The sequence below is a fragment of the Boleophthalmus pectinirostris genome, unplaced genomic scaffold, assembly GCF_026225935.1.
Source record: "Boleophthalmus pectinirostris isolate CB_2022bp ecotype Guang Dong unplaced genomic scaffold, ASM2622593v1 HiC_scaffold_15, whole genome shotgun sequence".
Classification (NCBI taxonomy): Eukaryota; Metazoa; Chordata; class Actinopteri; order Gobiiformes; family Gobiidae; genus Boleophthalmus; species Boleophthalmus pectinirostris.
In genome coordinates, this window is record NW_026571070.1 from 7556965 (window position 1) to 7582368 (window position 25404).

The window sequence follows — 25404 nt, forward strand, 5'->3', positions numbered from 1 at the left end:
ACCAGGACTTAACCAGGACTGAACCAGGACTTAACCAGGCCGAGGCGAGGAGCAGCTATTCTTAGGCCGTGTGCCCCCAGCCGAGAGCTGCAGCCGCTGCCATAGATCACACCTGAACTCCTCCCTGAATGCACCACTGACACAGTATGGGACGGGTTTAGTAGGTGACTGTGCTGTTCGAGCAAAAAGTTATTATTATTATTTTTATTTTTTTCGCCCAAAGAATTCACATTTTTTAGTTCAAAAAAAGAAAGAAAAAAAAAAAAGGCTTGTAAACTATGTCAACGTTCAAGGTGCATTAAAGTTGTGTTTGTGTAACTTTTTTTTTTTTTTTTTGAGAGGGTCCGTCAAATTAGGACTAAACCAGGACTAAACCAGGACTAAACCAGGATTAAACCAGGTATAAACCAGGACTAAACCAGGTCTGAACCAGATTAAACCAGGTCTAAACCAGGTCTAAACCAGGACTAAACCAGGACTGAACCAGGTTTAAACCAGGACTAAACCAGGTCTGAACCAGATTAAACCAGGTCTAAACCAGGTCTAAACCAGGACTAAACCAGGTCTGAACCAGATTAAACCAGGTCTAAACCAGGTCTAAACCAGGACTAAACCAGGACTGAAGCAGGACTGAACCAGGACTAAACCGGAACTGAACCAGGTCTAAACCAGGACTAAACCAGGACTGAAGCAGGACTGAACCAGGACTAAACCAAGTCTAAACCAGGACTAAACCAGGTCTAAACCAGGACTTAACCAGGACTAAACCAGGTTTAAACCAGGACTAAACCAGGACTAAACCAGGTCTAAACCAGGACTAAACCAGGTCTAAACCAGGACTAAACCAGGACTGAAGCAGGACTAAACCAGGACTGAACCAGGACTAAACCAGGACTAAACCAGGACTGAACCACGACTTAACCCGGACTAAACCAGGTCTAAACCAGGATTAAATCAGGACTAAACCAGGACTGAACCAGGACTAAACCAGGACTGAACCAGGACTTAACCAGGCCGAGGCGAGGAGCAGCTATTCTTAGGCCGTGTGCCCCCAGCCGAGCGCTGCAGCCGCTGCCATAGATCACACCTGAACTCTTCCCTGAATGCACCACTGACACAGTATGGGACGGGTTTAGTAGGTGACTGTGCTGTTCGAGCAGAAAAGTTATTTTTATTCACCCAAAGAATTCACCAGTTTCTGCTTCCTGTGCATAGGTGACATAGTTTAGTTTAGTTCCAAAAAATGCCCCGTGAACTATGTCAGTGTTATCTCGGCGTTATGTTTAAATAGAGATCCCCAGTGCGTTTTTTGTCACCGCAGTCTCGCTTACATTATGCTGTCACGGGTTATTCGCGAAGGATGATTTCGTGATATGATCCCGCCCAGAACTCAGTGAAATATGATTGGCCAAGACAACTGTCAATCTCAAACTTTGTTCCAGCCACCGAAGGCCCGGCAGGTGTTTGTTTAGTTCAGCGCTGCAGGGGGAGTCACTGATTTACCCAGATACCATTGGAAGAAAAAATGTGATCGGTCCATTTCCCATTCCATTTGTTTCCCAAGAAATATCAGTCCAAGTTAATAACAATGATCTACAAATGATTACTAGTGTAGTGGTTTATTACTCACTTAATAAAAAATATTGAAAAAAAAAAAAATAGTGGTACAAAAATGTATTCAATATTTTTTCTTGAGTGTTTCCCTCTGAAAGAAACAACAAATGTGTGGCTCTTTCATTTACATTTCCAATAAAAGCCACTATACACTACTTTTTAATTCATTAATTGGTTTTGCGTATAACATGCGATTAATCATGATTAATCACACTCAAATTACACTCAGATTAATATTTTTTATGTTTGCCCAGCCGTAATAAAAACACTAAAGTTTCTCTCAGCTTGGTCCATCGTTCCAGGAAAAGTCTGAGAAATGGCACTTGTTTCCAGGGCGACGTCCCGGACACGCGTCAAGTATTTTTCTACCGTTCGTCGTTCATTTGATTCACCTGACCCGCCCGCATACCCACCCGTAAAATTCCAGAACGTTAAAACCCGCCCGTTTCAGCAGCTCTTCGCAGGTACCTGACCCGGTGCTGGACCCTGTAGTCAGTCCTTTTTATGAGAGTCCATTAAGAAAGCCTGTATTTCAAAATAACACACTAAATATTCCAGAGACAAGCAGGGTGCAGGACTTTCCCGCCAAAAAAGTTACACATTGCGTCTTTTAACTTCTTGCACATTTGGCATTTTGGTCATTTCCTTGAAGCACGAAATAGGAAATTGCTGCTTTCATTTCATTTTCTCGCTTTTCGCCATCCATTTCAGAAAGAAAATATCGAAAATGATGTTTAAATGAAGGTGCTTTATTTCCCCAAATTAACTCTCGGCATTAGCATTCGCGACGACGGTGCCTTCGAACATCACCATCAGCCGTATTTTCTGTTGTGTTGCTTTTTTCCTCGGAAGATGCGGCACAATTAAGCGAAATTACACAAGCGCTCATCAAATGCAGCTTCCAACGTTTCCATTTTAATGACAGATTTAAGTAATAACGGGGCAGGGCTGCTCTGTCTTCGAGAGGGGCCTCATAAAGCACAGTTTCCCTTTGGCGATGTGTATTTTTTTTTTTTTTTTTTTTTTTTTTTTCACAAACCATTTACTGGGAAAAACTGTTCCGAACCATCAGCAGTGAGTGAAGAATCGTTTGGTGTGAGTCCTTTAGTGGTTCTCTGCTGCTGCTTCACCCCTGGTCCCTGCATTTAGTGTCAGCCCGAGCTCCAAAGACTATTTTTAACAACTTTCCCCCAGGAGCAATCAGCAGTGCTATTAAAATGCTGCGCTCGGGTCTGTATTAGCAGCCTGGCGAATCCAAACTAGTATCTCTCTGTATTATTTAAAGGCTCTATATTACACAAAACTGACTCCAGTGAGCTTTAAGCCGTGTGAGAAAGTTGTTTCCTCATTAAAAAACAGACCTGGAGTTGTGTTTTGTTTCGTTCACACAAGTTTAAGTAATCCTGGTCTATTAGTTTGTCGTCTCCAAAGCTCAAAATACTTTCTTCCTTGTCATGTAGTGGTAGTTTTCAAGTTAACAGCTACATTTTACTTTTAGTTCAGTAGAAATGAGCTTTTCCAAGGTTGAAATCTTCTACATCAGGGGTCCCCAACCCCCGGGTCATGGACTGGTACAAGGCCGTGGGTTGTTTGGAACTCTTCTCGCGAACACTGCACCTCTAAACGGCACTAAAACCAGGACTAAACCAGAACTAAAACAGGATTAAACCAGGACTAAACCAGGATTAAACCAGGTCTAAAACCAGGTCTGAACTAGTATTAAACCAGGTTTAAAATCAGGACTAAAACCAGGACTAAAACCATGACTAAACCAGGATTAAACCAGGTCTAAAACCAGGACTAAACCAGGTCTAAAACCAGGACTAAACCAGGACTAAACCAGAATTAAAACAAGATTAAACCAGGACTAAACCAGGATTAAACCAGGTCTAAAACCAGGACTAAACCAGGTCTAAAACCAGGACTAAACCAGGACTAAACCAGAATTAAAACAAGATTAAACCAGGACTAAACCAGGATTAAACCAGGTCTAAAACCAGGTCTGAACTAGTATTAAACCAGGTTTAAAATCAGGACTAAAACCATGACTAAACCAGGATTAAACCAGGTCTAAAACCAGGACTAAACCAGAATTAAAACCAGGACTAAACCAGGTTAACCCCGGTCTAAAACCAGGACTAAACCAGAACTAAAATCAGGAATAAACTAGGACTAAACCAGAACTAAACCAGGATTAAACCAGGTCTAAAACCAGGTCTAAAACCAGGACTAAACCAGGACTAAACTAGGTCTAAAACCAGGACTAAACCAGGACTAAACCAGGTCTAAACCAGGACTAAAACCAGGACTAAACCAGGATTAAACCAGGACTAAACCAGGATTAAACCAGGTCTAAAACCAGGTCTGAACTAGTATTAAACCAGGTTTAAAATCAGGACTAAAACCATGACTAAACCAGGATTAAACCAGGTCTAAAACCAGGTCTAAAACCAGGACTAAACCAGGACTAAAAGCAGGACTAAACCAGGACTAAACCAGAATTAAAACCAGGACTAAACCAGGTTAACCCAGGTCTAAAACCAGGTCTAAAACCAAGACTAAACCAGAACTAAACCAGAACTAAAACCAGAACTAACTAAACCAGAACTAAAACAGGAATAAACTAGGACTAAACCAGAACTAAACCAGAATAAACTAGGACTAAACCAGAACTAAACCAGAACTAAAAACTAAACTTAGACTAAAACCAGGAATAAACTAACTAAACAGAACTAAACCAGAACTAAAACCAGAATAAACTAGGACTAAACCAGAACTAAACCAGAACTAAAACCAGGACTAAACCAGAACTAAACCAGAACTAAAACCAGGAATAAACTAGGACTAAACCAGAACTAAACCAGAACTAAAACCAGGAATAAACTAGGACTAAACCAGAACTAAAACCAGGAATAAACTAGGACTAAACCAGAACTAAACCAGAACTAAAACCAGGACTAAACCAGGACTAAAACCAGGAATAAACTAGGACTAAACCAGAACTAAACCAGAACTAAAACCAGGAATAAACTAGGACTAAACCAGAACTAAACCAGAACTAAAACCAGGACTAAACCAGAACTAAACCAGAACTAAAACCAGGAATAAACTAGGACTAAACCAGAACTAAACCAGAACTAAAACCAGGAATAAACTAGGACTAAACCAGAACTAAACCAGAACTAAAACCAGGAATAAACTAGGACTAAACCAGAACTAAACCAGAACTAAAACCAGGAATAAACCAAGACATAACCAGGACTCAAGTGGGACTAAACCAGGACTAAACCAGGATTAAATCATGCAGCGCGCACCAGTTCTCCCATATGCCGCCAGTCCATGAAAATATTATCCCTAGGAGCCAACCTGCCCGGACCGCTCAAACGGCAAGTGAAGAAGAAGAACTACAACATGAAACAATAAATTACTTTTACTTACGTTGTCATCTTCCCCGTTCCTTTACTTTTCACGTTGTAGTTCTTCTTCTTCACTTGCCGCTTGATCGGTCCGTCGGAAAACAGAGTCCCGCGGTTGCTTCCGTTGTGGCTTTTTTTGGTGTGTTGTGGCTTTTTGTTGTCTTGTCGCATTTGTATTTGTTGCGGTGTTTGCGTTTGTTGTGACATCTCTCGGATTCCGTACACAAGAGTCAGTGTTGCGTAATATACAACCTTTAAGCCAGAATTTTGGTGAGGAAAAGCTGTAGCTGGATATGTGGCAGTTGTAGACGTATGTAGCCCACCTAAATCCAGTATAGCGAGGTAAGGGCTCCTGAGTTCCTTAGTAACTCCAATTCTAATCAAAATATAGAAATCAAATTATTTACCACTCTACTTAGAAATTACCAAACCGAGCAGAATGAATTATTAATGCAAATTTACTGGGTTAGTAAAGTTTTAAGAAAATAACTGAACAAGTGAATGAAACGTAGAAAACATCAAAATAGTAAACTGTGGGCCCACTCACACACACGCACACACACACACACTAAGAAGTTATATGTAGTTAATACGATTAACTGAGATTCAGGAGCAGGACCACGCCTCAGCCGCCCTCTCCTCTCACCGGCGAACCACAACTCACCTCGACCACGCCTCTAATTTCCCAGAAGCCTATATGTAGCAGCCTTTCCCATCATCCCAGTTTGTCTCGGCGAACTCGACCCCCACCCTCCCATCCCCTATTTTGTCTTTCAGTCATAAGACCCCTACAAGGGGGGTCCCGTTCCGGCTGGGCCAACTGTAGATTGAGACGGAGCCCCCGCCCAGAGTCTCAACCCAGCCATCTTTGCCTCGCTTTGTACATTATCAATAAACTACTTCGCACTATGTTGTCGTTGGCGTGGTCCTAGCTAGTGAAAATACACTTAAAACAACTCTGGGTGCAGGCCTGTGCGTTGCTTGGGAGCGGTGTGGCCCAAAACAGAATGGCCGCTTCACTCTCCGAGCCAAATCAAATATTTTAGGTACCTGGTTTTGTAGTTTTGTGTACAGTTGTTATAAGTCAGATCTGGATGAAAACGCATTTACAGGTTCCAAAATGGCGGCGCGGTCACGTCCACTGCTCCCCGCTGGTCTCCTCCCGTACGTCCCTCACACACGATCCCGCTCTTCTAAACGACAGGCTTTTAAATCTCAAGTTGAGAAATAAAACAGTCTTTGTAGTAAGCTGTTTTAACTACTACTACTAATTCAGTTGAGAGCACCCGCTTAGCTAGCGAATGCAAAAAAAAAAGAAACGGAGCTAACGTCTAAAGCAAGGGTGTCGAACTCATTTTGGTCCGGGGGCCGTATCCAACTAACTTTGATCTCAAAGGGGCCGGATCAGAAAACTCATGTCATATATACCCCAAAAAAGTTCAAATATTTGTGCAGAGAAACACAAATCTATTACAGAAATCTTTTTTAATTGATGAACTCTTTCTTATTATAAGTTTATAATATTATGAACAACCTGAAACTTTAAGAAAAATTCAATTTCAACACAATGTTTTAACATGAACTTGTATGTAATAAGTAAATTTTTCTTGGAAAATCCTGCACTCGGCTCCACTTTTCTCATTTTTGACATTTTTCTGATGAGGGTGTCACGGTCAACAGTCAAAACGATCGTCCTTTAAGAGCGTTTGGAAAGAGACAAGTCTTCATTTGTGCTGCTCTGGTGGGAGGGGCCACGTACAGAGACGCTGGAGACGCTGCTGTGATCAGCACCACAGAAAATGACCAATATTTTAATAGAAAATATAATTAAAATATTTTAGTAGAAATCACCCAAGGGCCACATTAAAAGTCTTGGAGGGCCGGATCTGGCCCCCGGGCCTTATGTTTGACACCTGTGGTCTAAAGCTTTCCTTCTGTACTGGTGTGCAGGTCCGTCTTCGGGCTGAATAACGTCCATGCGCTCTCCACAATCGTGTAAAACAAGTCTCTGCTTCCGACTATTTGGCCAACAGTCCAAAGGCTTTTTCATACACCATAAAAGTTCTAAATTATCTCCTTATTTAGTTGTTTTTTTCTTCTCGTTTTTTTTTCTCGAGGTTAAGCTAACGCTCCGCAGACACTCACTTCCGGTTCACTGTGTGTAAGGTCAATACAGAAAAATGGCCAGCAGCAGCAGTACACATTCATAGCACTTCCTGTAGAATTTCAAAATAAAATTAAATAAACTACATCGACTGCAGTATACCTTGTACAGCTCCTTCACTTATTTCCAGGTACTTTTAACAGTTTTTAAACACATTACTTAATAAATGAAACATACTTTTAACAATATTTATGTAACTTATAACTTATTTATGCTTTTTAACCATTTTAAACTGTAACTTATATTATGAACTTCAATTACTGTATTATTACTGTATATACATTTTTTTGTCTAGGTTACATGTATTTCAAGCAACCAGCGGCGAGAGATCCTAGATTCTAATGCAGGAGAAGAGCGTGGTACCCAGAGACGTGGACCCTCTAGAGATCACGACGGCCTTTTTTTTAATAGAAACATTTCATTATCATTACAACGTATACTGTCCGTGTATTTTGTAACCATGGAAATGCCCTAGTTAACACTCGAAGCGAAGTACAAATTGTTCACTTTAGTTTCAGCGTCGTAGATAACACGAGCGAACATCCCCTGTGAACAAAGGTGACGCTGGCAGTGAACTGGAACACAATTATTAATTACAGCATTAAACTCCTTCATAGACTCTTATAGTTGGTCCTGGTTTAGTCTTTACCGAGTTCTGTTTTTTTTTTTTAGCACCAGTTTGGATCATAAAAGTTTAGCTGTAATCCTGTTTTCCCCCCAAACTGAAATAAACCATGTCAATCTAAGTCTATGGTAGAATGTTCAGCAGTTACCATGGTGACACAATGCACACTTAAAGGTTGTATGGAGGATTTTTTTTTTGTTTCAAGTTGTCAATGATAGCATTATAGAGGTGCAGTAGCCTTGTAATTATGATGACCAAAAAAAAGAGAATAAAAATTAATCAACTCTGGACGTGGTGGGGCTAAACATTTGCCAATAGATAACGACACTGCCTCGTTATCTGTGAGCTGACAGGCTGTCAATCAATCTCCCTACGTTTCTAGCGTAACTGACTTGCCTGCGCGCCGCCGGTATGTGGTTTACGTACGCCTGTCACGCAGTCCACAGACGCAAGACGCACAGACGCTGTTTACTCCACCAACGCAACAGTTCTTAGCGGCTTTTTTTGACCTATATCTTCCTCGCAGTTAGCACAAAGTTTGTTGCAATGGCGACAAGAATCCAGGAGCAGTTCGCCGCAAAAGAAAGTCCGTTTTTGAGGTGAAAGAAGAAGACAAGGGGAAAAGCAGCGAAGCCAAACTAAGGTGATTCTTATAGATTCATTCCAGCGATGGCGCGACTGAAGCAGACGAAGGGTCTAAAGACTGACGCACTGGTCGCACAAATTACTCCTGGACAGGACACTTCTGCTTATTATGAAAACGTACTTTATTTCCAAGAGCGAGACAAACGTTTTTCTGTCTGAAAACGTAATTTTCAAGGCAAAGAAAGAGTCCGCTTGCTGCTGCGTGTTGTAGCTAGTTCATTCGCACTGAATCTCCGCGCAACCTTCTCTGTACCCCTTTCCTGCTCCTGTCCCCGCTGCCCGTTCCGCTCTTCCCCCTGCTCCTCACTTCTCCGGGCACGGAATCTCCGCGCACCGCTCCCCTCTCCTCTCTCCTATCCTCTCCCTGCTCCGCTCTGCTCCCTGCTCCTCACTTCTCGTCCGCGAACGAAATGTCCGCACACCCGCTCCCCCGCTCCTCACTTCTCCGTCTTGCCTAACCAACACTGTAGTTAGTTGTTTACAAGTCATGTGCAGCACCGGCTGTAAACAAACCTGTTTCTGGCGTAAAGAGGAGGCGGGAGGAGGCGTTTCTACGTAGGAGCTGTAGGGGAGGGGGGGTGGTTTCACGCATGCGCAACATTTGAAAAAGGACAAACAGTCGCTGGATTTCTCGTTCCTTGGAAAATCCTCTATACAACCTTTAAGCAAAAATGCCATGTAAGTTTTAAGATCTAAGTCTAAAAACTCGAAAAAATACTAAATGTTAAAGTCTGAAAGCTGAAGTAAGTATCGCATAGGACTTTATTTTTCAGATTCTTTAAAAAAAAATTATAAACAAAAACCTTCTAAGTTCCCAACTGGAGGCAAAAGTGAAGTGGAGCGTATTGTAATTTCAACGGAAAAACTTTAATTAATTTCAGAATATGACAAAATATGAAAAATCAAGGGAAATTTGGCAAATAAAAACTGCACAGATACATGAGAGAGATGTCAGGGCCTGGTTTAAAAACATTTACAAGTGTGTTTTGTGTTATTTGTTAATTTAAAAAAGAGATTATGACAGACACTAAGCATTTATGACAAAGGAAATGTTGAACTCGCTGCAGTTTTCCACAGATTTATGGCATGTTTTATCATAAATTATACTTTTTGTGAAGCTCAGTCCACAATTTTGAGGTTAGAAAATGGTGTCTTTCCGTCCAGAGACGCAAATGACATTCATTCATTTGTTTTTCAATATAAAACCAAAAATAAGAAAATGAAAAACAACTATTTTCTTCATTATTTGTCTCCAAAACCAAAATTAAAAAACAAATAACGATTTTTTTTTTTTTTCAGTTTTCGATTTTGTGTTTAAATGAATAATAGAAAAAAACGGATAATGGCTGTTTCCCGTTTACGTGACTTAAACTGCGATGCCGGACTTTAGCGCCGCATACGGACTGAATCAGGACTGATCCAAGACTAAAACAGGTCCGGGACCAGACTGGAACTAGACTGGGACTGAGACCAGGAGTGAGTCTGGGAACAGGACCGGGACTGTGACCGGACTGTGACCGGGACTGAGACCGGGACCAGACCAAAACTGAGACCAGGACTGAGAGTGGGAACAGGACCAGGACTGAGACTGGGACCAGACCGGGACTAAGACCGGGACTGATGCTGGAACCAGACCAAATCAGAGACCGGAACTGTGACCAGGAACAGGACTGCGACCGGGCCTGAGAATGGAACCAGACCAAAACAGAGACCAGGACTGAGACCGGGAACAGGACAAGGACTGAGATCGGGACCAGACCGGGACTAAGACCAGGACTGATGCTGGGACTGATACCACGACCAGACCAGGACCAGACCATGATTGAGGATTGAAACAAGGACTGAGATGGGGACCAGACCAAACTGAGACCAGGACTGTGACCGGGAACAGGACCAGGACTAAGACCGGGACCAGACCGGGACTAAGACCGGGACTGATGCCAAGACTGATGCTGGGGCTGATGCCGGGACCAGACCAGGACTGAAAACGGTTTAGTCCTGGTTTACTCCTGATTCAGTCCTGGTTCAGTCCGGCATCGCAGTTTAAGTCACAGAAACGGGAAACAGCTGTTATCTGTTTTTTTCCATTTTTCATTTAAACACAAAATCGAAAACTGAAAAAAACAAAAACAAATCGTTATCTGTTTTTTCATTTTGGTTTTGGAGACAAATAATGAAGAAAATATTTTTTTTTTTTTTTTTTTCCTTTTTGGTTTTATTTTGAAAAACGAATGAACAAATGATACACAGACTGAACTGATATGTCTACCTTGGAAACTGAAAATAGTTCTAATGTTGAAATACCGTTTAGCATTTCTTCATCTTCCATTGCAGAATGATGATATATAGGATTTTAAAGGGTCTATAGAAAACTACTCGCATCGTTTGAGCTTACAACCTGTCAAACCATTTCAGTCAAAGTCTCTGGTGTTATTTCTAAACCCTTTCTTCGTTATTTTTTCCAGAAAACTACGAGCTGTACGTGGTGGAGTCGGCGCAGGTGGGAAAACCGGTGGGAAAAATCAAAGCCAACGACGAGGACATCGGGATCAACGCGGACATTAAATACAGCATCATCAACTCGGAGGGCGCCAACACCTTCTCCATCTCCACAGACAGGGACACGCGCGAGGGCATCATCAGCCTCAAGAAGGTGAGGCATCATAGACACGCTGGGGGTGTTCCGCATGCATGTCCGTGGAGGAATGTTCAGCAGTTACCGCGGTGACACAACACACACATTAACAAACACTGTCAAATGTTTGTTTTGAGGAGAGGTCTGAAAAGTCGACACAAAATGGATTTAAACAACACAGTTTCAGGAGCCTGTGATTTATTCCTATTCCAGCATCCCTTCATTACAACATGACAACAGATTTTTTATTTTTTTTGAGAGTTGCACTAGTCTACCCAGGCGTGTCTTTTGCTGTTCTTTAACTCTTTCCCCCCTGGACGCCGACTAGGAACAACCCATACATATGTTACTAGTTCTACCCATAGAGCATAATTGCATAAAAGAAAACAGACTTCCACGAGTGATTATAAATGATTTTTACACTCATGAACTTAATTGTAACACAGACATATTTGTATCTCTGGAAACCTTAGACTCTGAACTCTTCATTTATGGATGTTTAAATGTGATTCAACTCATTTATAGGTGTATAACAGCTCACTGAAAATGAGAGTTTACCTGGTCAGGTGCAAACTCGAAAACAAAAAACTACATTCAGCATCTGATATCTGCATGTTCTGAGTACTATATTCATAAAAAAAATAAAAAAATATACTTTGTCAAAGTATTTAAACAGATTTCATATCACCAGATACAGTATAGCCAAGTGTACACCTGTTTTTACCTGTTGTACACCTGTGTGGACCTAATTCATTTTTTCCATTTAACTTATTCAACTCATTTTAGCTTATTCAACTAATTTAATTTATTCAACTCATTTAGCTTATTCAACTCATTTAGTTTATTATAATATAATAATATAATAATAAAACTCTTCCCCATCAGTGTGTGTCCAGTATTTGTCATCTTGGTTATTTTCTCGTGTGCAGAGCTCCACATAAGCGTTTTTTCTGTAGTGATTCTGTTATACATCGCATCTTGGAAAAAAAGACTGAAATATTTTAAAGGACTGGCCTGGGCAACATCCAGATTTCAGGGCAATTTTGGTTCATAATCGAGTATAAAGCTCAGATAGTTTGTTGGGATATCGCAGGACTCCACACAGACGCATCAGCGGCGTTCTCACCTTCTCCCCGAAAGTCCGTCGCTGTCGCTGTTTTCCACTTTATAATCAACTTCAACATCATCACTTTGAAATCTATAAAAGTCACTTTCTCGAAACTTATCCATAAAATACGTCCGCTCCTCATTATTTCTAAAACTGTGCGCCGCAGCGCCGCCATCTTTCCATTGCACGTGTTTCGTGTTGTGTTTTTTCCGGAAGCTACCATCGTCACTATTTCGATTAACTTCGGAAAACATATCCTTGAATCCTATTGGTCAGTCTAGTGTGGGTTGTAGTGGCCCCCACCGATCACAGTCTCTGTTTAAATGTGAAAAACCGAGCCGTTTCTAAAGGTCGTCAAATCACGTCTTTAGTGATACGGCGGAGGTGTCAAAAGTCGTCATTAAGGGTTCAGGGGGGGTCGTCAAATGTCGTCTTCATGGGGGAAAGAGTTAATGTTCTTAATCTCAACAACTACATAAACATTCTTGTATTCTTGTGTCCTTGCTTTATCATCGTACTTAACTTTTTTACTTTTCGGAAAAGCAGAATGTTTGAAATATAGTAAAGTGCAGCTACAGCGACAGTGAAAAAAAAAAGTCCCAGTAGTGGGAAGCTTGAAAAATAATGTTTATGCTGCTACTCCGACAATTAGATGTCAGTGTGTGTAAGGCTACGTCCACACAACAGCGCTCCTGGATAATTATTTTTTTTGCGGGTTGAGAAGAATTTGCATCCACACGTGTCGGATCAGTAAATATTCACGTCTAGACGACAATGGAGCACTGAGTGAAAACGTAACACATATGCCACGTCTGTATGTGGTGCTGTAAACAAGATACAGCCAGAGTCACTGAACACACATAAAGTCATAAAGTACATTAAGTCCTTCCTGTGCCGGGTTCTCTTCTTGTCAGATGGCGATGATGGGGTCATCGTTTTCCAAAAGCTACGGTTTCCTTGTCCAAATGCGTTCTCAGTTTTCTCCACTCTGGAACCGATTTTCAAAAAACACTGTTTTCGCCCACCCGAAACGCTGGCTCCATGTGGACGAAAGGTCAAAATGAATAAAACGACATCGTGTAGACACCACCTAAATAGCGTCACGTTGGAATAGCAGTGTGTAACCGATGCGTTCATGGTCCTGTTTACGTGTTTGAAACTGTTGGCTACCACTAACTAGCATGTGACTGTAATGTTATTTGAAACTGACTTATTTGTAATTTTTTTGCTTGGGACTTGCTTATTTCTATGGATATGTCATTCGTCTGTCTGGAATGTTCCACAGTATGACATTAAACAGCTCTACCTTACATTCTCTAAGTTACATGTGGTTTTATAGTTCAAAAATATCTAAAAAAAACAAACATTCTGACTGTGTGCGGGGTCGCCTCTCCACAGATCTGACCTGTAACTTGGTCTGATTTGGTCAACATGAAGATAGAAAGGTTTAGAAAGGTTTAATGCCACACTGTGAAACATTCCAGACAAAGCAAAGCAATTACACTTCCTCGGAGAAAAGCATATGACAGATCCTCCACCAGAAAAGTTACACAATGCATCTTTAAGTCTACCTTGAGTAACAAATCTTCAGATAAAGTGCCGCTTACAGTTAGTTTCTTAGGCTCTGCCATCATGGAATAGAATCAGTATCATAGTTATGTTATTATTTGCTCAAAAAATGTCCTTCGCACATTAATCAATTTGTTTCACTAAAACACTCACACTGTGTTTGTGCTTTTCTTCCATAACGCAAATCTTTCATTGAACATGGCCTACTCTTTCTGCATTCAGAGATAAAAATAAGATATGTTGTGCCTTTTGATGTCTTCTTTCTTTGACAAAATTGTCCTTGAAGAAAATGTTTACTAAATCATATCACGTAGTACATGTACATTCTACAACCAACCTCTTACATAAACTATATATATGGCAGAAACTACAGTATATCTAGATCCAATGTGTTCTAAAATAGATAAGAAAACTCCACTCTGAACTAAATCAAAGTGTAATAAAAGAGGAATTAAACGCTGGAACTAAACAATGATGTTTTAATAGCATTATCTACTGCCCCTAGTCGTTTATGGGGCATTATTAGTTCGAACTATAGGTAAATCTGCAGTTTTCTGGTCAAAATCGAAGTTTGTGCTGCGTTTAGTCAGCCTGATTCAGTAGCCGGTTTCAGTTTGTAGAAACCGTCTGACCTCACAGCATTAGGATTCGTTTGCTCAACAGTAGGTGGGTGCTTTTTTTTCATTTAACCAATCGCTGCTATTTGATCGTGACGTATGTAATGCGTCGCTAACAGGGCTAACTGATATATTAAGCTTTTCCAAGGTCCCGTAAGAAGAAGGGCAATAACATCTTTCCCCTTGATAAAATTCACCAAACATTCTCTTTGTTCCGGCATTAAATCCTCGATCTCGGGAATCGTTGCCAACACAGAATATATGGCTCTTCGCTGATTGGCTGCTGCCCGAACTCGTACTTCCGGAGTGGACTATAATTTCAAGTATGTGGGGACATCATGTAAGACTGCCCTGATTACAGCCAGGCGTTTCTAATTACAATCACCAGTCTGCAGGGGCCGAGTTTGAAGTGTGGATACCTGTTTGATCAATCACAAACCCCCTGACCCCACCCTCCTCCTTCACCCTTCACTCTTTTCTTTAGTCGTCCAAGTACGACCTAGCCAGGCTGGCGCCACCTAGTGCCTCCGCTCAAATTTAATTTCTCTCCAGTGACTAGGTCAGGAATCGGAATACACTAGACGGTTTGCAAGAACCCTGGAAGTCCGATGAGGTTCATTTGGTCTTCTGATAGTTTGTCTTATTAGGTTCTTTTTTCAGGCCAAGAGTTTGTTTTCATACCTGACTGATTTGTTTAAATCAGCTGACTGGACACGTCACAGCAACATCACGTGACTCTGAGGAAGACCGCTAGTGAGCAGTCGAAACTGTCAGGTATGAAAACAAACTTTTGGTCTGAAAAAAGAACCTAATAACATAAAAAGAACCCTTAAAGTTGTAGACTGCGCACAGACCAATCAGCGAAGAACTGTGAAGCCATGACTGGGTCCCTTTTGTGGTACAGCACAACAGTAAACAAAGTGTCGAGATGGATGTAAATGAAACCAGACATTCTGTGTTGGCAACGATTCCCAATATCAAGGATTTAAAGCCAAAACTATATTTGATAATTTGATTTAAAGATTTGAAATTACTTGAAGCTCAAAGCAGACGACTTGGACTTGACTTGGACTTATGAGCCAGTGACTTGAGACTCGACTTGGCCTTGCCTGTATTTGACTTGGGACTTGACTCGGACTTGAGGTCAAAGACTTGAGACTTAGTTGAGACTTGCACAAAGACTTGGTCAAAACTACCGCAAAAATATGCATTATTACTATTTTGCACTGGCCCACTTCTCCACAGATCTGACCTGTGATTTTGATGAGATAGTTCAATTAAATGCCAAGAAAAAAAGACAACAACAACAACCAAAACAATATAGAGTCAAGCAGATGGCCAGAACAGATACACAGTGCACCTTTAAAAAAAGAACTTAATAAATTGAATTAGCAGAAGATTAAATATCAACTTCATCAATATCAGTGCGCTCCAAAATAGTTAAGAGAAAGCCACTCTGAAAATAAATCAAAGTATATTTAAAGCTGCGGCAATTTCAAATCGATTGGAAAAACAACTGGCAGCTCGAGCTTCAAACCCCATGTGACTCCACCAAAAGGAATCCATTTATTTCTGAGGAACGAACCAATCTCCAACTATATCAGCCGCTCCTTTAGAGGCGGGATAATAATTTTCAATCAGCGAGCCTAATCTGAAGCGATGTGTTTCTAAATATTCATTATAATGCCTCCATTATTATCCATTAGGCCCCGGTGAAACAGAGGAGGCAGGTGTGTCTGCGTAGGATTTGTGTTTCATAAAAGAATCACTCACAGGTTATGAAATGTATGCAGTTACTTTAGTGTTGTGTAACCGCACTGACAGCCAAAGATGTATTAAAGCTGCACTCTGTAACATTTCTGGTGTGCTGAAATCCAAGTTAAGTGATAGTACAGTAACTAAACCAATATGAAACCTGGATAAATCTGTGACTATGCCCTGACCATCTTGCTCGAAACACCTTGGCACTTTTACATTCGGTTTTGATTTCAAAGTTAACCTTCGTAGAGCTCCTGTACTGTTAGTTTTTTACTTTTTTATGACCAAGTGAAGCGCTCTACTTCATCTTTTCGTTTGTAATCTATGACTAATTTAGCTCATGCACAACAATTGACTATAATGGCAATTCCTGTGGTAAACCAAGACTAAACAGGACTAAGAACACTCACATTGGGTCTAGATCTATGTTAGTATTTTCTTAAAGGTGCACTCTGTAACCTTTAATTTATTTGTTTTTTACATAAAGTGTATGGTATAAAACTTCTGAATCTCCATGAACACATGAACAGATATCGGCAACAGACTAAGTGTGACTGTGCTCACCGTATGAGTGCATGTTTTAAGGTATTTTAACAGTAAAAACACCTCTAATTGGTTAAAGGTTCAGTGATTATACTGTGGCAATTTCCTGGCAAAGCTTTATCATCTCCATGGAGACAAGCTGGCAGACCCGCCATCTGAAAAGTTACAGAATGCACCAAAAAAAAAAAGACTATCATATTTTCCGGGCTATTAGGCGCTCTGGATTATAAGACGCAGTGTCATTAAATGGTCTATTTCCGAACTTTTTTCACAAATAAACCGCACTGGACTTTAAAGGAAACACAACAGTTGGATGGGTCAGTGGGACTTTGTTTGGGCGTTCACAGTGACTCTGGGCTTTGTTCAGTTGTGGCGTGTAGGGAGGGTGCTGTCTGGGACCGCTGGATTGTCGGCGTGTTCGCAGTGACTCAGTTGTTCAGTCGTGTCTAGAAGCGGCACGTTGCACTCGCTTTTTCGGTTCGTTCCTCCGTTCCGTTCCTCGTCGGCGTGGAGTGATGAGTGTGTCTGCGGGTGTTTTTCGCCGCGCGGTCGCTGTCTGCTCCGTGTGTGTTTGCGTGCGCTGCGGGTGGTGCGGCTTTGTAGTTTACTGAAGTGCTGGGACACCTGAGTGGATTCGTGTATAGGATTGTCTGGATTGTGGGGCACGCGGTCGTTTTTTGATTGGGTTAGAGGCTTAAAATTACGCCTAATAGCCTGGAAAATACAATAAAATAAAAGCATGTTTCTTATTCATCTATTATGGTTGTGGTTATTACAGTGGAAAAAAAAAAGGATCCTTGAGTATTCCAAATATGATTTTAACTTCCGGTTTCCTCCACAAAGTTCCATACTGTACCTTTAAATGTACAATGTGTAACTTTCCTGGTGGAGGGGGTCATCGCCTGCTTCTCTTTTCTCCGTGGAGATGTTTTTACTTTGTTAGGTAGTTCCCCTTCCAAGTAACTCGCCAAAGGATTTCTGAATTCTATGTATTGTGGGTAATAAGTAAAATTTGATTAACTCCCATTGTAAATGTATAAATTTGATGCCTAACTTGGTGCACGATAAATGGATAATGTTTTATAAGCATCTAAGGCTCGCCGCGGCTCTTATATTTACTCAGTTTCTTTGCGACTGCTGAAATTGGTAGGTCTCTAGCATTTTTTATTTGTAAAGGTAGCTCAATGGAGAAAAAAAGGCTGGAGATCCCTGGTCTAGAATGTTCTACTGTCTGACATTTCACATATTTATCTCCATGGAGACAACCATCAAGTCAGATCAGTGGAGAGCTTACACGTATTGTCAAGGTTTTAAGTGGGGTCCGGTCAAGTGGTAACGGAGGGAAACGGGCAGATTTTTTACATTCAAATGTCTCTTATTCAGAAACTAGAGGGACTATTGAAATAAGTAAAGTATCAGAATGTAGGAAAGAGTTACACTCCAACAGGGTCAAGTTAAACCTGTGATATTCTTTCAAGTTGTTGACAAAAAATTTAAAAACTCATGTCAACATGTCGGGGAGGGAATGAGGGAATGAAATATGCAGCACTTTTTGGGCAATAAATACAAACAGAGATAACTAGCGGTTCTCACTTACATATCCTTAACAAACTGGTTTGAATATTTGCTTCATATAGTTTTCTACCATATGGTACAAGATTAGGTTGAAAAACCTCTTACTTTTTGAGGAATGAGATTTTTTATTAAGAAAGGTCATGGTAACGGAGGGAAAAGTAACGGAGGGAAAATTGTGCAAACAAGTAGAAGGTGCAGGATTTTACATTATTTGTCAACTTTTTTCTTCCAAATACTTTAATATTATTTGAAAATGAAAAGAAACTATTTCTATAAAATATGTCAGTCCTTCCAAGCAAATTTTTTATCATTTTAAATACTTTTTTTTTTTTTTAAATCATGTACCTTCATCAACAGTTCAAAGATCGAATAACACAAGATATGATGAAATACATCCATTTATTGACATGATTTGCAGGTCTTTGAAATTTGGTAACAAATTTTTGTTCCATGTTTCATACATGTAACTTTAGAACCAAAAATGGTCCAGAAAAAAGGTCAACAGTTTCATAAACTAGAGTAACATATGTATCTGTTCAATACATTTTTATATCAGATGCATTAACTTGAATTTTTGGCCTTGTTGTTTACTTCTGCTTGACTGGGCCCAGTGATAAAAACGTTGATAATTGAATACATGCAAGAGAGATACATATGTTTAATGACTGTGGAACATTTCAGGCAATAACATAACATTTTCACAGAAACAAGCTGGTAGCAGACCCCACACCAGAAAAGTTACATAGTGCACCTTTAAATTTCAAAAATACAGCACAATATAAATACGCTGTTTTGTCATAAATACTTATAAATCCCTTGTGTGTTGCAGCCTCTGGACTACGAGAGGAAGAAGACGTACACTCTGCACATCGAGGGCACAAACACTCACGTGGATCCCAGGTTTTCTTATTTGGGCGCGTTCAAAGACACCGCGACTTTGAAGATCTCCGTGGGCGACGTGGACGAGGCGCCGGTCTTTTCTATGGATTATTATATCATGGATGTTTACGAGAATTCTCCCAGCGGCACCGAAGTGGGCACGGTGACAGCTCGCGATCCAGACAGCAACAACAGCCCTGTTAGGTAAGACTGTTTTTTTCTATTATTCACACTTATGTTAATGCGAATGTTACAGCATTGGTTTAGTTTGGCTTGGTTTATATCTTGTTGGGTTGTCAAGAGAAAATCTGATATACTAATTGAAATAAAACTGGAAACTAGATACTTATTTGAGCAGGTATTGATACTAAAACAAGTCACATTCGCTGGACTGAAATGAACCTTTCCTGAATAGTTTTAGAAAGATCTTGAGCTGTGTCAGACTAAATATAAGAACACAGAGACTAGTATACACCCCTGGACCACTGAGGGATGGCAAAAAAATACAATTTAATGTTGAGATTCACTAAAGAAAGTGCTTTTTTGTTTTTGTTTTGTTATTTTGAAATCAGAAACCATACTGAGGATCAAGTCTAATCTTTAGTGTTGAAATTGAGTTTGAGATTTTCATGTGTAGTTTCGTGTGTAGTGTGACAATACCAATATCTTGGAGCTGAGGCATTTAGAATATGAAAAGATATGTCCTTTATTTTTAAAGGACGAGTACCGGATTTTACGGACTATAAGGCGCACTTCAAATCCTATAATTTTCTCAAAAATCGTTAGTGCGCCTTTTAATCCGCGGCACCTTTTGTATTAATTGTAGTTGACCTCAAACTGATTTTATGTGGTAGACAGCGCTCAAAAATCTGTCAAAATGTTTTAGTACAACTTTGATAAACTACAAAGCCGCACCGCTTGATGGATTGTCGGAGCATTACAGCTACTATAGTCAGGAGCCTTGCAGAGTCCGACAGAAACTGACCACATCAGCGCACAAGAAGCGAGCTGTTTTTTTCAGCGCTTATAGTTTATGCAAATGAGCCATGTGGTTTTAAGTTTTGTTTCTGTAAAATGTAAACAAATGTGCACAAAGCTGAATCAAACACATTATTACTCAATGTATATTTGAGTCATCCTCATAGGAAAAAAAAAAAACAATATTAAATGATCCACTCACATTCACATTCATAATCCGCATTCACCAAGACAGAGAGACAACGCCGGGCGAATTACACCACGATCTGCCAATGGATTGATCAGTCTCAAGTGTCGTTCCGTTTGTTTAATTTTCAACATTATTCATATTGCCCCTTATAACCCAATGCGCCTTATAGTCCGAAAAATACGGTATGCATTTTATTTATTTTTTTTCTTCTAATGTTAACTCTCTCGATGCCACTGTCTGCTTAAGTTGACAAGATACCGCTCTGAATAAAATGGCCAATTTTGCCAAATATATTGTCAAATTTCATTCAAGCTAAACCAGGTCTAAACCAGGTCTGAACCAGGACTGAACCAGCACTAAACCAGGATGAAAATAAGACTAAACCAGGACTAAACCAGAGCTAAACCAGGACTAAACCAGGATGAAAATAGGACTAAACCAGGGCTAAACCAGGACTAAACCAGGGCTAAACCAGGATGAAAATAGGACTAACCAGGACTAAACCAGGATGAAAATAGGACTAAACCAGGGCTAAACCAGGACTAAACCAGGGCTAAACCAGGATGAAAATAGGACTAACCAGGGCTAAACCAGGATGAAAATAGGACTAAACCAGGGCTAAACCAGGATGAAAATAGGACTAAACCAGGGCTAAACCAGGACTAAACCAGGATGAAAATAGGACTAAACCAGGGCTAAACCAGGACTAAACCAGGGCTAAACCAGGATGAAAATAGGACTAAACCAGGGCTAAACCAGGACTAAACCAGGGCTAAACCAGGATGAAAATAGGACTAAACCAGGGCTAAACCAGGACTAAACCAGGATGAAAATAGGACTAACCAGGGCTAAACCAGGACTAAACCAGGACTAAACCAGGATGAAAATAGGACTAAACCAGGGCTAAACCAGGACTAAACCAGGACTAAACCAGGATGAAAATAGGACTAACCCAGGACTAAGATGTCAAAATTGAACATTTTAGGAAAAAAACTCTGGCACCGAAAGGGTTTAAATAAGAACTTCGATCAAACTGAACTTGGGCTACTGGAGCCTTAACCTGCAGATAGAGGAGATATATACACAGAATTCTCAAGAACTGTATATAAGAATGTTTATAGTAACTGGGAACCTAAATAAGAGCCTGCTTTCTACTCGGAACACCAAATGACAGCATAAACAACTTGACCTTCACGTCCGATGTTTTTGTAACTAAGAATAAATCGGAAGTTGTTATGAGTAAAAGCTATATTTGATTTGAACATGTTTACTTCACATCTGTTGACACGGAATGGGTGACTGGACCATTTGTACTCCGTGTAATATTTTTTCACCCCTTTAATTGACTGGATTCCTGCAGCCTTCACGTACAGCTGATGACTGTTCTGCACTTTGGACACATCGCGTATTCTGGGACACATTTGAGTCATTCAGAGTCCATAAATAAACTCCACGTAGAGGAAATCACGCCTGTGAACTGCTCTGTCCTTCAGTTAACCCTGAAAATGTCTCGTCTGAGTGAGAGACAGAAAGGTCAAATCTTCTGACTCATAAGACTGAGCCATAACTGAGATGTGGGAGTCCAGTCTCGTCGCTCTCCGCCCATGGGTTTTGTAGATAGATACAGTTTCATTGGACTAATTTAATGCGAAACGTTTTGAGCCTTGTTCATTATACACTGCAAAAAACAAAACAAAAGAAAATTTCAGCATGATTGGAGTAAATTTCACTTGACAAATAAAATGATCTGCCAGTGGAACAAGACTTTTTGTACATAAAATACGAAAATACATCTTGCTGCACTTAAAATAAGAAAAACAACAACTTTTTGCACTTAAAATAAGAAACAAAATCGAATATTGCTTGGATTAAGAAAAACACACTTATTCCAGGGGTTGATCATTTTTCTTGTCAAGTTAAATTTACTCAAATAAAATAAAATGTTCTTAATTTAGGTCATTTTAACTTACCTAGCTATTGTTTTTTTCCAGTGTATCAGTTGTATACGCAATATATAGAGTTGTGTTTTGTTTCATTTTGTCTCACATTTATTGCTGACATTTTTAAAATTTATTTATTTATTTTTTTCTCAAGAGTTCACAACACTCTTTTCGACTCGCTTGATATCATGTTGTGGTGTCCTGCTTCTCCAGAAAGTGCTCCTCCATGTTTTAAAGTCTCTATTTCATTGAACTTACACACTATGAAGTGTTTATCACTTAAAGTAGTTGCTGTATTTTAGTCTATAACTGCTTTATTTCAGTCTGTGTAGCTGCTACTGGAAAAATAATGATGTACTGTTTGAGTTACTTTACCTTTATTCCATATTCATACCTTTATTTTTAGACAAATGTGTTTTTCAAAGTATTTCTCGGCAATGAAACCTCTTGTAAATTGTCAATAAAATACACAGTATATATCCCTTTTCCGCCCTTGCGAATACTATAAGACTACCTTAAAGGGACAGTCCAGAATTTTGGACATAGGACCACATTTCCTAGTGAGCCAGAGTGTTGGAGACGTGTGGAGACACTTTTTTAAATATTCCATCCAGTCCTTGTATTTGCAGAGGTCGCTGGTGCTAGGCTAGTGCATGTCAATGGCCATAGTTTTCCTGCCACTAAAAACAGTCTTACCCACTCCACAAAACACCCGAAGAAAATCTATTATTACACCAGACTGTTGATGTAAATGTCTGTGTTGACAGAACAATGTTTGAAATAAAACTAACCTTGCATCGCATGAATCATCACATGTTGAGGGACTATTTTCTCATATATCAGTCCACCACTTTCTGTCAGGAAGTACAACTTGCTGCTGCTGCCCAGACATAAATCCTTCAAGGTTGATTTTACTTCTAAAACTATTCAATCGACACAGACATTCACATCAACAGTCTGGTGTAATAATAGATTTTCTTCGGGTGTTTTGTGGCGTGAGTAAGACTGTTTTTAGTGGCAGGCTAACTATGGCCATTGACATGCACTAGCCTAGCACCAGCGACCTCTATAAAGACAAGGACTGGATGGAATATTTTAAAAAGTGTCTCCACACATCTCCAACACTCTGGCTCACTAAGAAATGAGGTCCTATGTCTAAAATTCCAGACTGTCCCTTTAAGGATCCTATATTACCAAAACTGACTAATATGAAGTTATAATAATGTTGTTACCTCATCAAAAACATACCTGGAGTTGTGTTTTTTTGTTTCATTCAGTTTGAGTAATCCTTTTCTTAGCTCAGACCTGAAATTTTTCGTCTTTTACCTTTTTGTTCAGTAGAGATCAGCAATTCCAGGACTTAAATGATCCAAATGATTCTTGTGAAGGTGTATGGAGTTTAAAAACACAGTGGAGCACTTCCTGTTTTAATAAATGTTATACTTATTGAGTGAATAAAGCAAAACACAACTACAGGAAACAAAATGAGGAAACAACATTATAACATAGCTCAGAAAATAGCAGAATATTGGCCCTTTAAAAGCTTAAATACCTGTCTTTTGTTCATATACCATTTCTATACTGTCCATTTTCTCTCTGTCACTTTATACTCTGCAGTGCTTTCTTTACAGTATCTCTACGGTCAGCGCGTATTTCCCCTGTAGCCATCTTGTTTAAATGCTCGGCACATCCATATGCTCCGAACACGTATCCGCCATATTTGAGAAGAAAGATTGATACTAGCTGGAGGCTCCGGTCTGCTCCTCATTCACCCTGCACACGCTGCCTACTCCTTATGTACAGACTCCTCTCTGCAGCGCGGAATGATGGACTCGCTGTAAATATATCACACTTACAAGGCAAAGTTATAGACCGATACGTGAATACAGGCCAAAAGTGCACTGCTGTTACATGTTAAAGGACTTATATTCCGGCATTTTATGATTTGGGGAAGTAAGAAATGTACATTCTTTTACAATGGAACATTTAACATTAAAGGGACAGTTCGGAATTTTGGACATAGGACCTCATTTCCTAGTGATCCAGAGTGTTGGAGACGTGTGGAGACACTTTTTTAAAAAATATTCCATCCAGTCCTTGTATTTGCAGAGGTCGCTGGTGTTAGACTAGTGCATGTCAATGGCCATAATTATCCTGCCACTAAAAACACACAAAAAAATCCTACCCACTCCACAAAACACCTGAAGCAAAACTATTATTACACCAAACTGTCGATGTAAATGTCTGTGTTGATAAACACAGTACACTAGGGGAAGTTGAATTAACACTAAGAGAAGTTGCATTAACACTAGGGGAAGTTGAATTAACTTCAACCATATCAACTCTGGCAAATAACCCCAACTTTTAGCCCCATTTAACTTTCAAATAGTTAAAATAACTCTTTTTGTATAAAAAAACAACTCTGAAATATTTTACCCTGAGATTTTAACCCTCCAGTTGTTGCTGTATACAGACTAACAATAAAATTAGTGCTGTCAAGCGATTAAAAAAATTGAGAGATTAATTAATTACGATCTGCAATTAATTAATCTAATCAATATCTTTTTTAATCTCACCTAAAAATTCCTGAGAAAAGCCTCAACTTGAGGTATTTTCATTTGAAATTTCATACTGTCATTAACATTTTTATCATCATTATTACTATTACTAATCTGCATAAATAAACTCAACTTTACAACATATAAACCATCACCACTTTAGAGCCACATCAGCCTGTTTGACATTATAATGTGTTTAATGCAGCTTTGCAAGTCTCACAGAAACAAAACTAAAAACCACATGGCTAATTTGCATAAACTAAGCGGAGAGAAAAAAAAAAAAGAACGCTCTTCTGTGCTGATGCGGTTCAGCTTCTACTAAAGGACACGACTCAGTGGAATATGAGTGTTCTTTCTGTGACAGAGGGATGTTGATGCAGAAGGTGAGTCTGTTCTGTGTGTCTGTGTTGTGATGTTGTTCAGAGATCAGACGTGTGCAGGTTTATCGCAGATGCGGCGAGAACGAGAATGAAAATTAGGCTACAATTCTTTGTGCGAGCGAGCGGAGCAGGACTGCACAGTGCGACTGTGTCCTAACAACACATAAAAACAGATTTTATAATAAGGCAACTCGCATACAGAAACAGTAA

General features: G+C 39.9%; 1 protein-coding gene across 1 annotated transcript in view; it reads left to right on the forward strand.

Moving 5' to 3' along the window:
- Positions 1-25404, forward strand: part of LOC110156593 (cadherin-18) — a 354498-nt gene that overhangs the window by 182682 nt on the left and 146412 nt on the right. Inside the window, exons 5-6 of the mRNA XM_020920794.2 lie at positions 10930-11117; positions 19099-19352. Coding sequence (XP_020776453.1) covers positions 10930-11117; positions 19099-19352 — 442 coding nt within the window. The remainder of the gene's footprint in view (positions 1-10929; positions 11118-19098; positions 19353-25404) is intronic.